The sequence below is a fragment of the Hyposmocoma kahamanoa genome, unplaced genomic scaffold, assembly GCF_003589595.1.
Source record: "Hyposmocoma kahamanoa isolate Upper Pololo Valley unplaced genomic scaffold, ASM358959v1 81, whole genome shotgun sequence".
NCBI lineage: Eukaryota > Metazoa > Arthropoda > Insecta > Lepidoptera > Cosmopterigidae > Hyposmocoma > Hyposmocoma kahamanoa.
The window spans coordinates 4822987-4838498 of record NW_020654080.1 but is presented as its reverse complement, the minus strand read 5'-3'; the positions used below and the strand labels follow the sequence as shown (position 1 = coordinate 4838498).

General features: G+C 34.2%; 2 protein-coding genes across 2 annotated transcripts; both read right to left on the bottom strand.

The window, feature by feature from the left end:
• Positions 1–582: 582 nt before the first annotated feature.
• Positions 583–4581, bottom strand: LOC113234130 (uncharacterized protein RAB5IF homolog). The gene is made up of 4 exons (XM_026469393.1): positions 4353–4581; positions 4154–4257; positions 3174–3303; positions 583–1778 (listed from the first exon to the last, which is right to left on the bottom strand). Exons 1-4 carry the CDS (start codon positions 4452–4454, stop codon positions 1731–1733), a joined length of 384 nt encoding a protein of 127 aa, XP_026325178.1. The 5' UTR covers positions 4455–4581; the 3' UTR covers positions 583–1730.
• Positions 4582–5592: 1011 nt separating this feature from the next.
• LOC113234123 (mini-chromosome maintenance complex-binding protein) lies at positions 5593–15299 on the bottom strand. The gene is made up of 9 exons (XM_026469384.1): positions 15157–15299; positions 14711–14893; positions 10742–11101; positions 10115–10361; positions 9635–9752; positions 8837–9016; positions 8295–8538; positions 7117–7281; positions 5593–5805 (listed from the first exon to the last, which is right to left on the bottom strand). Exons 1-9 carry the CDS (start codon positions 15259–15261, stop codon positions 5593–5595), a joined length of 1815 nt encoding a protein of 604 aa, XP_026325169.1. The 5' UTR covers positions 15262–15299.
• Between the last annotated feature and the right edge of the window lie 213 nt (positions 15300–15512).

Below are 15512 nucleotides of genomic sequence, written 5' to 3'. Positions count from 1 at the left end.
ACTTTATTGATTGATCGCTTTTAATGATAAAGTTTATGAATGTTTGTTAAGAATGTGACAAAATTAATATAATTAACTTAATTTACATTGAGTACAATTTCTTGTACTCTAAGAGACAAAATATTTATAATTTTAAGACAATTTTGTATATTTTAATTCATATAAATTATATTATACTTAAATATTGATTTTTTTAACATTTCGTAAAAACCAAAACGAAGCTAATGCGCTTAGTGCTGGCTTTTTTAGTTGGTGGTTGATATGATTTGGTGAATCAAAACAGTCTCTGTTGACATGGGATCACGCTAGAATCACTCTTCAAACGAGAGAGTTGGCAACGAGAACTAGTAGCAGTTTATGGAACTACAATGTGACCATAGTTTCAATGGCACAGTATTGCTAACTATTATAATGAGCGTTATTCATAACATCGATAACAGAAATAAAATACAATGAACGAATTAGGTACCACCGACAGGCACTCTGATTGGTTAGTTTGTGAAACTTCATTGCTTCGAGAATGTAATTGGATTAGATCAGTCCAAATAGTGTTTTTTACCATTGCCATTTTTTTGTTATTATTATTATTTATTTGTTGAGCATTGGCTGGATATCAGCTTAAACAAATAATTATGAAACTCGAAACCTAATATATTTAAACCGAAAAGTGAACCGTATAAAAAGTGTACAAAAACCCGCCATTTTTCAAGTTCTCCATTTTATTGCTTCGAATTTTAAAAATAAAATATCTGAAAATTCTCACGACAGTTTGTTTTTAAATTTATTTATATATATTATGGAAATCGTCCTGTAATTCTAATACGCGTATATCTAATTAATTTACCACGTCAAGGTAATGACTTTGCAGGCTCTTCACAAAAACATTCATAACTCTGTCATATTTTAAGTCTGACCTTATTCAAATATGAGAGGAAATTGCATAGAGGCTCAAAACTTCATGGTGTTAGTACGAAAGATACTTACTACTACCAGCCTTGTATTTATTGCATAAGAAATATCACGAAATATAGAGATAAGGGTTGGAACCCATATGACGTCAGCATGCTTGATGCTGAAACCGGCTTCATACATGGCTTGAAACGTTACACATTAAATATGTTTAGTGTGGACGCAGTACTGATTGACAACTGGGATTCCAAACTTAATCCTCCAGGATATGACGCCTATTAATTTAATGTTATAGTACAATTTTATTTACCTAGTAAAATGCTGATGTTGTAGTAACTGCACGTATGCATATGATGCCTGTTCAGCTGTTCTTAATTGAGGCTATCAGAGCAAAAGTGATTTAATTTTTGTTCTACATTATAGTACGTAATTATTAAATATTTTAACGCTATTTCATGTATTAAAATTTTAATAATTAGTTATATTGGTCATGTATGGTTGCTATATTATGTAAAATAATTAATTTGGCTATTTTTAAATCCCTTATTATTTATCTTCTATATGCATGGGGTTTCAACATGGGGCTATACCACTTTTGAACTGAATTATGTTGTTAGCTAATGGCTTAAACTCAGTTTTGTTGCATAATTAAATAATAATAGAAATAACAAGTTTTGGCATACTAGTGCCATCTGTCATTAACATATCTTTATAACAAATTTCTTCTCAAACCACAACAAGGTAAGACTTTTGGCTCTACATTCCTTTGTACTAGGACTTGGCAGTTATCTTGGCTAACACTGGTCATTTCATTGTTTGTCTCATAAACTATCACTGTACAATCCTGTGTATATGATTATCCATGTTACCTGGAATAAAAGAAAAAAAATGCAAATATATTACACTGTCAATTCCTATGTCAAAGTTTAGAAAATAACTCTTAGCACGTTAAGTATAAGGTATTTGACTCAACGTGTTTCATTGCTTCAGTCAATTCCTGTGCATGCTGAAAATTAATCCAAAATGAGTTTATTATCTTAATTAGTGCTAATACATACTGGCAGACGGATTCACCATACCAACTTGTTCAGAATGACATTTGTTGGTCCAAAAATGTAAATGGGATTGTAATATGGTAACAAATTGTAATGCAGGCAAATGATAAACATAAATAAATTAACATGAGAAAATTTTATAAATGATTACCTTCCATTAAATTGTAGTCTGAGAAAGTGTAGCTTTGATTGCTTACATCAAATGTAAATTAAAGTATAATATAAGTTCAGTATGATTATCTCTAATTTCAGGCTTACTATACTATACATATGACTTTTTTATTTTCCTGATATTTCGGAACGGAAAGTCATACATATGAGTGATAATCATTTAGTAAATAACCACGAAAGCCTTAAAATCTACATAAGTTCAGTATATTCTGAAGATTACACAGAACATCAACAAACATGATGACCTCACTGGGTCCACAGTTTACATTCTAGATGCTGGATGAGGTGGTACTACGTTTGACTCCCGGAAGGACAAAATTGGGAAAGGAACTTTTCTAAATTGGTTTGTCTGGGTGTTCTGAGAAGTGCCTCAGAGTGTATTATGTTGCTCTGGTACATGGAATTCCCTAGTTTGAGACCAGGCAATTGGTGTAGTTGTCTGTCACATTATTATTACATATCAATCATTGACCTATGATATCAATACACAGTTTTATTGTATCCACCTGGGTTGTTAATGATGCATGGTTTTTTACACATCAGCAGACACTGATTTTATGTATTTAAAAAAAAAACGCGAAAAATGTTCATCCTCACTGAGTATATCTACAAGAAAAAGCTTTCTTTTGTTTTGGGTATTGTAATAAAATATTATTTCAATGATTTTTGGGACATTTATTAACAAAACAATCTGCCTAGCTTAATCATTGTGGAATTTTATCAAAGCTATGTTCTGAAAACAACACCTGAGCTTTTGTTTAGATTTCTGTGGCTGAGCTGCTTTTTCAGATATCAGTCTGTTTCTGGAAAGTTTGTAAGTTATTCCAGCTAGCTGTTTAGGTCATGTCACGACTCAAACACCCACATAGAAGCTCTGTATCAATGAATGCCGATGCTGATGCAGATATTTTAATTCATACAGATTATCCGCAGATGCGGATGCTGATATTCGCGACATCCCTAGTAATAACTATTATATGTACCTTTGTGGACAAGGACACAAGTTAGATACATTAATTTTAACAACATATTGCTTACCAAAAATCCAGCAAAGGATGTCATAAAGCCTTCTTTAAGAATTTCCCACATGCCACCATATTCCTCCTCATCTACAGTCTGGAAATTGTTCACATACAAATATATTACCCCAGCATTAACTGCTACAAATCTGAAAACAATACATATACTTTTACTTTTTGAAAGATGGCAAAAGCTGACCCAAAATCAACAAAGTGCCATTCATGGACATTGCTAGTATAATTTTTATGTTTTAGTTTATGCCTAGTTATCAATATATTTTTACGAGTCGGGAATAAACAAATTGCAAAAAATGTATTTTGGAATAGATGCAAGAACACAATATACCCATAAATTAGGTAATGTTCTTATATGTAAAAAATAAAACACAATGTGACAAAAATGTTTAAACAATTTTTAAATGAGAGATAATGATGGCTCCGTCGTTTTGCAACATTTTGACTAAAGACCTCTTGTCAATGTCACATTCATATTAAGAACAGTGTGACCATTTGTGGCAGATTTCTGCCATCTGGGCAGATTAAATCTAAACATCTGAAGCAAAATACAGGACAATGTTATAAATGTAACCTATATCAGCTTCATAACCCCAGCTTCTATAAGCTGTACTCAAATAGCTTTTTTGATGCTTTGATAATGAATCACAAGTATTGACAGGTCTCCTTAATAAACGTCGTCAAAATCATTGGGTCACAAAATACATGGGATGTCGCCATCCTTCTTCAAAGCAAGTACTGTGACGTATCTATAATACACGCACGCAATCAGTCTCCTCTATGGAATGGGTCATTGTACAAAAACATATTAAACACATGCAAATTATTTACCCATTGTTACTACAGAAGCATATATTAAGGTTGGAAATTGTATATTGTGCAAGCATATTATTTTCTTACGTACAGTGAAATGAGTAGATTTATAGGCGTTTAGGGTGCGAGATACCAAGGAAATAAAATTAGGCCAACAAAACTGATACTTACAGCAATAATCCAATGAAACCCTTCAATGGTAACAATCCCCAGCACAGGCCTAAAATTATGCCTATAGCTTGCCGCATCCAATAAATTACATCTAAAAACTCTTCCTGAAATATGCACAAAGCAGAAATATCAAAGGATTGATTAATTGTACATTGTTTAGTGCAATAAATTAGGCTAGAATCTCGTGACAAATTCTAACCTTGTCGGGCCAGTCTGTATTTGAAGTAAACGCCTTTTTCCACAAAGAATCAACCCCTTTACCCTTACTAACACCATCAGAAGTTTTATTCTTAGTCGACATAATAATATTCTACTTATATTGTTAGAAATTAATATAAGATCATTGGTAAAAACCAATCAATATTCGTCCGCATGAAATGATACACGTCACGTCACTGTCAGAATGACTTTTTGTTTCGTAAATGTGATACATCCGGTGTGGCCAGTGAAGTTAATAAAATTCTAATCAGTTTCGACCGCGTTCATTTGTGATAGCCAATTTTAAATTCAAGTGAAGCCTACAATCATAAAAGCATTTTACAAGTTTAGTTTATTTTGATTCTGATTGTTTCCATATCTTGCATATTCTATATAATTATATATATACAGGGTTACAGGAAAAGTCGTGCTAGATCCGTTAAGGGCGTGGAGTACTCATCATTTCTGACTTATTTTACTATGAAACACCCTACCCTAAACTTAACCGTTTTCGAGATATTTGACTTTTATTTTTTTTATTCAAAATTGCCGATTTTTAGGCTACTAAATTTAATTTTGTTTATTTTGTGTGTCTTATTATTATAATTATTGCATTTTTACATGTGTGATAAGATGCTTTAGGACCTCAATCATTAAAATAGTGAATAAGTTAATTCAATACGCCGTAGTAGAAAAGAGAAAGTTAAGAAATTAAAAAAAAATTAGAAAGTTTATTTTTCTCTAAGGGATATCTAAAAAAAATATTATGGCAGTTGATCGGCAGATCAGTTATAAAATATCTACGTTTCATCAGCTATCTAACAAGGTATAACAATCTAGGGTTTTATTTAAATGCATTGAAAAAACTTAGTTTCATAGGCGATAGTGGAGGAGAAAATTAATACTTAGCCCTAAAAAGTATAACAAAACAATAGGTAAGCATGCAAAGTATTTATTAAATCAGGTTTTCACACAACTTTTTGTTATTCTACAGTTCATGTTTAACATGGCCGCCTCTGTTTCTAATACATTGTCGCATTCTTCTACGGAGACCAGTCTTCACTACTCCAGTGGTCAACGTTGTCCTCATTTGATTTACTGCATCCTTTTCCTATATATATATGTATGTATATATTCTCGTGCATAGTTGTTTGATAAAGTTATGTGTTTCATACTTCACAAAAAGTCAACTTATGAAAAAAGTCTTTATTACAAAAACCAAGTACATACTTAAAATTAGATTACAACGTAGGTGCCACCCTATTTCCAATCCGTTGCAAACGATCATTCTCCATTTGCTTAGTAATGTCCCAGCATTGCTTGGTCAAAGTATCGTGACCGCGGGACAAGCTGACTAATCGTGCAAGCACTAACAATCTGTGCAGATCGTCGGCAGTGACTGGATTCTCGCTGTCTGCTTTACTGCGCATTTCTATGAAGTCGTCTTCTACGAACTGTGGAAAAGAGAATTGATTTTTTTGTTACGCAAGACATAGATATCTTAAAAGTAGACTTTTTTAAGCATTGTTGTATTTTTTCTATGCGAGAATAGCATTTTTCTGTTTGCAAGTCACGTGCAAGTCAATGACCTTTGTATCAAATTTGTTTACCGCAATTAAATAAAAAATAGGAATTTATGTCGCTCTCACGCAAGTCGCGCCTTGTCGTCCTAGTCCTACTGGACTATAATATGTATTCTGGAAAATTATTAAGGGCTATCCATACACATCAGGGCCGTGCCCGGGACGTGGACGGGGCGTGCGAGTTTGTATGAACTGCGGGCCCGTCCTGGCGCCGGCCCGGACACGGACAAGTGTGTACGAGTTCATACAAAATATACGCAACAATATTTTTTTAAGCCCCTGACGGAGCCCCTGATGGAGCACCGACCGGAGACCTTTAGGAGTTCTAAAATTCTGGCCACTTGGAAAAGATAAAGTATTTTTAAAGGAAGAGTGAGATTAGAAACCGCTTCAAATAAATATTTTGTATCATTTAAATGTAACATTTAAGCGTTATTAATTGATTCGATTTGAAATTAAACAGAAGTAGATATTTTTCAAATTCAGTTAAATTCGACGTGGTACAAATGCAGCGCAAACTACTCAAAACATTAAAGACGTTAATAGAGCGTATAGAACTGACGAGCACTGGAAATTTTAACCTGACAAAAGTGCCTCGTACACGACATAGCTTGACAAGTTGCGAGCTGTAAATGCAGCCATCTCAAATAAAGAGGAATTAGCAGCATAGTTTTATTTATATATACATATACCGATATATTAACCGCCTCTCTGGCCGAACGGTTACCATGCCGGACTGCCACGCAGAGGACCTAGCTTCGATTCCCGAGCTAGGAGAAATATTTGTATGGCCTATTAAATGAAGGAGTGAATACAGTTTACATTTATAATGCATCCAAGTGAGTAAATTAAATAAAGTTTACTAAAATCGTGTTTAATGCACCCAGGTGATTTAAGTTTACCAATACTTATAATGAAATAAGACTGTCGAATTTCATATCAATTCTATGAAAATATAATATTCGCTCTTCTAGTTGCAGTTGTATCCAACATAAGACAGATGTGTACGTTATTTGCACCAAATGGGTAAAATAAAAAATTTGCACCTACCACCAAAATATTTCTATTTTAGCGACCGGTCAAAAAGTAATGAGTGGTGAAGACTATACAATGATTTTTGTGTTGAATACCGTCTTAATTCTATGTATTAATTAATTATTATATCTGTATTATTATAAGTACCTGTAATTCATCATTAATAGTATACTTGACAAGTTTTAAAGTAGTCAAATATGTCCTGATTACATTCATGATTTCCTCTTTCAAGTAATAAGTAGCGGCTTCCACAATAGCGTCGAATATTTCTAGAGATGATTCTTCCGGTTTTAAGGGTACATAGTAGTTGCTCTGAAAAAGGCCATTTAAAATTACAAGTCTATATGAGTTATCCTGCATAATTTGTTAAGATGTTTAACTTATACTACGACGAGAAACGTAAAAATTAAATATTGAATAACAAATGAATGAGTGAGTTTCTACGATACGACGTCGTGCCGTAAGTCGTGCAACGTTGCGATGTCGTGTCGTGAATTTTTACGTTGCTCGTCGTATCGTGTTTATGTGTAAGAGCCCTAACTTAATAATAAATGAAATAGTTTATTTTCACTTATAACATGCATGCTGCAAGTAATATTCTGACACTCATTTCACTTATGAGTGAAAGATTCGGAGACAGAAGTTCGAAATAATTTAGATCAACGCTATGCATGGTTTTTTAAAAGTTCATAATCGCTCCCTGGTTTCCAACGTACAATTGTAAATACTAGTTGGTAGATACGTATACATCATAGTTTGTTTTATTGGTGCTGAAGAGTCCTAGGGGGCGGTGGGGGAAGCAATTGGACGGCGGTGATGCCTCCTTGTCAGTGTAGTGTTCTGTAGCTGATCTGGTGGCTGTCGATGGCATGCTAACGCACTTGAAAAATAAAACTTGAATTATCTATATAAAGTAAACTACACGTATATATTTTTTTCTTTGTGATCATTTGTATTAAGTAATATAAGAAATATGTGTCTTCAATTATTTTTGTGATGGGGCGTTGAAGCTTTTTTATCTTGCCTAAGTGGGCGGTGAGCTAATAAGTTTTCGAACCTATATTATACATGGTTCGACGAAAGATGATAACAAAAAGCAAAAATAAAAGTCACAAATTTTTAAGTATCCACGACTGTGTGCATGTGTGTGTGTGTGTGTGTGTGTGTGCGCGTGCGTGTGTGTGCGCGCGAGCGCGCGCGTGCGTGTGTATGTATGTTGGTGTGCGTGTCATTGAGCGCGTGCGTGCGAGATTGGATAAATGATTAAACTAAGCATAATATAAATGGGGTCTTACAAAAAAGAAAGTCACAATTCATATACTTACAGGCAGCAAAGATTTCCCTTCCGAAAGTACAAGAACAGGTATATCAGAATCAAATTCCATCTTATAAAACTTAAAATCGTATTCCACTTTCTGAGTATTGATCAAATTTCCCAATGCCGCAATGTTGTGTACGCCTGTATTGTCTAAACGGCCTTGCTCCATTTTAGTTTCGTCTAAGACAAGATGGGTGCCTTTACTCAGTTGTAAAACGGCACTGGTTAGTCGATTGCAGTCATAGTCTTTTCTGTAAAGTTATTTATCATTTTCTAATCATGGACTTCTTTTATATAACAAGATAAACAGAAAGCAGAATTCGAAACAATTTCAAACAATCGCTTTTTAGTAATAAGAATTCTAGTCCTACAATTTATATATTTGATTTATTGTAAAAATAAAGAAGTAATTAATTAATAAAACTCAATTCTTTTACTTTTCGATACTTTTCATTTCAATTCCTTTTCTTAAAACCGGTTACAACAATCACATTCGTTTCGTTTAAATCACTTTATTTTACAAATCAACTAAAACATTAACCTACTTACTTAGGTTGCAAGGCCAGAGAATTCATATTATCAACAGTGAGAGGCAGATAATAGCTCTTGGTGACAAATTGCTTAATGATATCGTAAAGCTGCTTGGCGTAGTTGGGGTATTTGTCTGTAGGTAAATTAGACAGATTTAAGCAGAACTGACCAAGGGTCATTGTGTCTTGGCGGAGGTACCTGAAAAATTTGTAGAAATAAAACGTATTGAGTGCTTACATATAAAATGTACAAAAATGTATGTAAAATGTATATGCTCAAGTCCTGACTTGAGCATATCTGGAACACGACCCTTAGGGTCGTATTCTAGAACTCTACTCAATGCTCAAATAATCATGCTCAAGTCCTTGCCATTAGGGTCGAATTTCCAGTGCTTGAAATCATACTCAAGTCCTGACTTGAGCATTGAGTAGAGTTCTGGGTAATACGACCCCTAGAGTGGTTACACACAGCGACGCAAACGCGCGTTCGTGAAACGCCTGATGGCATCACTACACTTGCGATTTACAGGTCATTGCATCGATACAAACGCGCGATTGCATCGAAACAAACGCGCGACTGCATTGATACATGTTGAATAATTATGTACGAAAAATCTGTATAGGTTTATGCACATTATTTTGTTTTGTTAACTGTAAATTTAAAAGTAAGTAAGAAATTAATAAATACATGAAATAAATAAATTAGTTAATTAATTTAAAACGTGCATCGCGTCAGCGTCGCATTTGCATCTCTGTTTAAACTCGCCGTGTGTAACAACTCTTACTAAAAAAGAAGTAAACTAAATATAAAACTCACACAGAAGCAATAAGATGACAAATGAGATATTCAGCAGCCAACTGATCTCCAAGCAGCAATTCTGTCAATGCTTTTAGAAGATGCTCCCTGGCTGCATTTGCCTCTTTTAGTGCCAACTCTGGAAAGATAATGACTATGTTCTAGACATTTAAAATTCTAAACGAAGTAGTTTTGCTGAGGAAATTTATGTTTTCTTAAGAATTGGCTTTTACGACAGGTACATTTTACGTAAGTAAATCTTTTTATAGTAGTCGAATCGAAATTTTAGGGTCGTATTCTAGAACTCTACTCAATGCTCAAGTCAGGATTTGAGTATGGCTTAAAGCACTCGAAATCATACTCAAGTCCCTGCCATTAGGGTCGTATTTCCAGTGCAATCCTGACTTGAGCATTGAGTAGAGTTCTGGAATACGCCCCTTAAAGTGGTGAACTGGACAGAAATATGAACAAAGGATTAAATAAACGCAAAGAGCTACATACCCTGATCAAAACAACCTTTAACCAAAGGATTACAATGATCCAATTTCTTGACGAGCACAGCATGTACTCTAGGAACTAGACTAGGTGGTGGGTTATGTGTTATTATCTCTGCCTCACTTTCTACTGAAAGCTCTATTAGGGAATTTGTCTCTGGTTGGAATTCTCCAGAAAGGGCTGGGTCTACAGATAGGAAACCTACTATTTCCACCATATCATTCAGTTTTAAGTCGTCGCTTTCATCATATATCTGAAATAATAAAGAGACTACATGTCCACATTTTACTAATAGTATCGAAAGATGAGAGGTAAGACAAATTAAAAACCAGTTTTTTATTTCATAGTTAAATGAATAACCATATTTTGAAAGTTTTTTTTCAGTTAGTCTTATTTAATTATTTACTATCTATTGGAGCAATAAACGTTTTTGACGTAACTCCACTTATGCCATTCTTCCATGGGTGCATACTATAATTCCAATGCACACAAGTACAATTATTTTTCTTTGTTTTTATGCTCGACACGTTTGACTTGATGGTGCATGGTCAAACTAAAGTTTTCTTTGCAAATATTTCTTAATAAATAAAATGTTGAAATATGATTAAAAAATAATTTAAATATCAAAGTTACCTTTGCAATACAAGACTTGCTAGGCACATCAGGCAATGGAAAATTTAGCAAATGTTCTCTTGAAACTGCTTTTGTGGAACTATCCACATTTTCATCTGTCCTCCGTTCTTTACTTCCTACTTCATTTTCAACAATATCCATTGCATCCGCATCTTCTTCTGCTTCCTCATAACTCCGTTTAAGTTTTATGTTCTGATTGAGTCGTTTGGAGGTGTTTGGCTGGTTTTGTAAATGTCTCAGGCAGTTGTCTTTGTCTTCTAAAGTCTGTGCCCATTCATTAAGGCCAGGCAGTGAAATAACTACCATAGTTTGTCTTTGTGCACCTTTAAAGTTTTGTGCATAGTTTACTTTTTCATTCTCCTATAAAGCAGTTGCTGAGTTAATTCTGTTTATTATTATAAATATTAGAAAGAATTTATTATTATAAAAAAAAAGTACAACAAAACTAAAATAGAGAGGAAAAAAAAACAATTGAAAAAAGTTATGTATGTGGCATAAGGATCCACTCAGCTAATACCACAGCCGAGATTAGGCTGTGATGCTGATACTTAACGTTTTCTTAATATATAATTTGATTAATAATAATAATAATAACACACACACACTCAACATCGCCCCGCACTAGGGAAACCCTGTGTCGCGGGTGCCATGGACACACATACAGGTATAGGCAACCACAAATTACACCCAAACTCACGAGAGAAACAAATGTAGGTCATACAAATATTTCTCCCGGCCCGGGAATCGAACCTGGGACCTCTGCGTGGCAGTCCGGCATGGTAACCGTTCGGCCACAGAGGCAGTTAACTAAACAGTGTTAAATAGTTTTTTTTTATTATAAAATATAAGTGCACATTTGACCTCCATCTCACCTGATGGAAAGTAACGATAAGGGCGACGATGGAGCATGCACACCTAAATAATGCCTATTCACTCACTCCTTGAAAAGGCCCAAGTTTTAATGTTCAGGGAACAAGTCTGCTGGCAGGGAATTCCACTCCATATAAACGTGGAAGCGTAACGCCTCGTGCGAATCTTTGGAATATCCACAATATAGGGGTGGCACCCAAGCCTACGCCTAGTCCCCTGGTGATGGAAAGGGGAAGGCGGAATTAAATCGTGTAATTCCAATGCACACTCTACGTGATATATCCTGAAAAATACCGACAAGCAGACAACTTTACGGCGGTGTTCAAGGCTTTGCAGCTTCGCCTCCACTAATTCCAAGTCACCAATAAGCCTCTTGACACGATTGTCAATTGAATCCAAAGTGGCCAGTTGATATGTAGCAGAGCCATCCCAAAAGTGGCAGCAGTACTCCATGCACGACCGGAATTGTGCTTGGTACAGCTGAAGCAACTGTCCCAGTGTGAAGTAACACCCCACCCTGGAAAAGATGCCAAGCTTCCTTGCTGCATTTTTGGCCATGGATTCAATTATCTGCCGAAGTATTAAGTACCTGCCGAAGTTCAAATTGGACGACAGGTCCATTCCAAGTAGTTGGATACAGTCGGCTATCGGTATAGATATATCACGAAAAGTTGGAGTCAGCTTGAAGGGATTCCGTTTTGTGGAGAATAGACACGCCTGAGTTTTGGTTGCGTTAAATGTGACAAGATTGGCATCGCCCCAATCGGAAACTGCCTGGAGTGTCAAATCCAAACAGCTAACCATGGACTCTTGACAAGACTGGATTTCCTCTCCACTGATCCTTACATTGGTCAAGTACCTATCTACAACTGTGCTGTCATCAGCATACGCAAAGGTACCTGGAATTAACATATTGATATGTAGCAGAAAGAGAATTGCAGACAGTACGGAACCCTGAGGAACTCTATCTATCTATCTATAATCTATTGCCACATGTTCAGAAGTGTAGCCTTCTAAGACCACTCGAATGTTCACTCAAGAAATACGAGATCCAATTGCAAAGGTCAGTGGGAAGTCCATAAGAGAGAAGCTTACTTAAAGGCTTTAGAAATGTCACATTTCGTTTTTCGTTTCGCTTCGCCTTGCTTTTCTATAGCCTCACTCCATATGTGACAGGCATACACAAGAAGATCCCCAGTAGATAGCCCTCGTCGGAATCGGTACTGGCGATCATAGAGGAGGTCGTTGTCTTCAAGGTACGACAGGAGATGTTTGTTGAGTATGCGTTCCATAGTCTTGCAGAGTATGGAAGTGACTGAGATAGGTCTATAGTTGACAGGGTCAGCTCTGCTTCCCTGTTTTGGCACAGGTTGCACTTGACCTCCTTCCTTGACCTGGGAGCTACACCAGTCTCAAGCGAGAGGCAGTATAGTTACATTTTGACTGTAATTTTTAAACATGTTTACATATTGCTTTATTGTTTACATAGTCATTTTGAATGTCATGGCATTTTTTTCATTTTTTATTACCATATAATAATAATAATGTCTATAATCAATTTTAAATTATTCACTACAGAAGGACTTAGATGCGATATTGGATTTACTCACAGAATGGCTCGATCAAAATAACCTACAACTAAATTAATTCAATTTAAACCCCGCCAAAAAATTGCTTATAATATATAAATCAAACAAATTAGAAATGGTAGATTCGGCAACCATGTTGGGTATTGAAATAGATACACACATAAATTGGAAACCCTATATTCAAAAATTATCTAGCCGTTTATCTTCACTTATATGTATATGCTCTTAGACAACTGAAACATGTTACTGATCTAAAAACGGCCCTTTCAGCTTATTATGCGTTTGCCCACTCGCGACTAGCCTATGGGATTATACTGTGGGGAAACAGCTCGTATTGTCAAGAAATTTTTGTTCTACAAAAGAAAATGATCACAATATTAACCAACATAAAACAAACGGACTCCTGTAAACCGTATTTTACAAAACTTAACATACTGACTCTAACATGCCTATACATTTTTGAAGCCTGTAAGTTCGTTAAAAAACACGCAGATTTATACTCTCCGATAAAATTAATAAGATGTAGTAATCATTACCATAACAAGCTTAAGCTTCCCCCCTCTAGCCTAAAATTATTTTCTTGTGCACCACACCCTATGTTAATAAAAGTATATAACCACATCCCAAATTATATTAAAAATTTGGATAGACACGGTCTTTGAAAAACGTTTAAAGGAATTTCTAAACAAAAAAACCTATTATAATGTCTGAATTTTTTGGCAATAAATGTATTTTAATTGATTTCATGTCTATATGAAATTTAGGTAATAATTGAAAATACAAATCAGTAAAAATTATTATTAGCAATAAGTGTACGAATAATATATATCATAATAATAAAATAAATGTACGAATAATATATATTATAATATATGTTAAAATAATTGTATCATTAGGTTTAAGTTTAAATTGTGCTACGTCCTAACAGGGTATCACATGTATGTATCTAAGTTTATTAAAATGTGAATTGCAATAAATGAAATTAAATTAAATGTAATAGTAATAAAAATGTTTAATAATAATAAAAATAATAATTTCATTAATTTTAAGATAAAAATATTATGTAATAATTATGTTTATTAATAATTATAGAATCTATAATAGAATTAATTATCTAAACTAATTAACTACGTTCAAGCTTGCAATGTATTTAAATTCCATTGTAACTTTGCTACACCCTTACAGGGTATCACATGTATAAGTTTATCATCCATGTGAAATGCAAATAAATAAATGAATGAATGAATGAATGAACATTTTAGGAAGTTTTATTCAGCGGGAAATAAAAAATAAAATTGTTTAATAAAGGAAAGAAAGGCATCGTAAATTTTTAAACATTGTCACTATGACAACTATACCATGAAAAGGTACTCTGCGAAGACCGTAAAATTATATGAACAGTAATTATGCATTTTTTATACTAATAATAACTTGGTTCATTAATTTAACCATTTCTTTTTTAAATTTTTATAGACAAAACAATACATATGAAATAAAATAAGAAACTAACCATAACATTACCAGTGTCCCTGTACTTGCCGGATTTATTCTTAATCTCATTGGTAACCGAATTGTATACCTCAAATTGTTCAAAATAAAACTCTGGATTGTGCATATCTTGTATCATACCACGAAAACGCACCAACGTGCCATCTGCCAGGTTGTGAGACGCATTCGAGTTAATTAACGGAATCTAGAAATAAAAATAACACAATACATTACATGTTGGACTAGCAATAGACATGGCTTGCGTATCATTATAGGTCTAAGTCTGCTAGAGGCAATACTTACTAGATTGTTTATATCTTTGATAAGAATGTAGTACAATACGCATAAACGATTATAATACACACTTCTATAATAAAGTAGCAAGATTATAAGGTTATATAAAGGTCACATAAATGTAAACAAAGAACATGATATATAAATGTATAAAAAGCCATGTATTATGATTACCCTGTGCCAATTTGGGAGATTCAGGAGCTTTTGCTTCCATTCCTCTTCATTTAATATCCACGCGTCCGGAGAAACAGTTTCAAAATCAGAAATTAAATCGTGCATATTGTAATAGTTTCTTAATCAAACAACCAACAAAATTCAATAAATATTGGCTTGTTGATGATAATTTCACTTAACTTTATTACAAAAATTATTTAAAAAATACGAAAATTTCCTTTTTATTGTTTTTGACAGCGCGCGAAATTACCGATACTAGCGATGCGCGACTTTGAATGATACTAATACTAATCATTCGAATGGGCAAATCATTCGAATAAGTCGAATCCAAGCACAATCATTCGACTCAAGTTGAA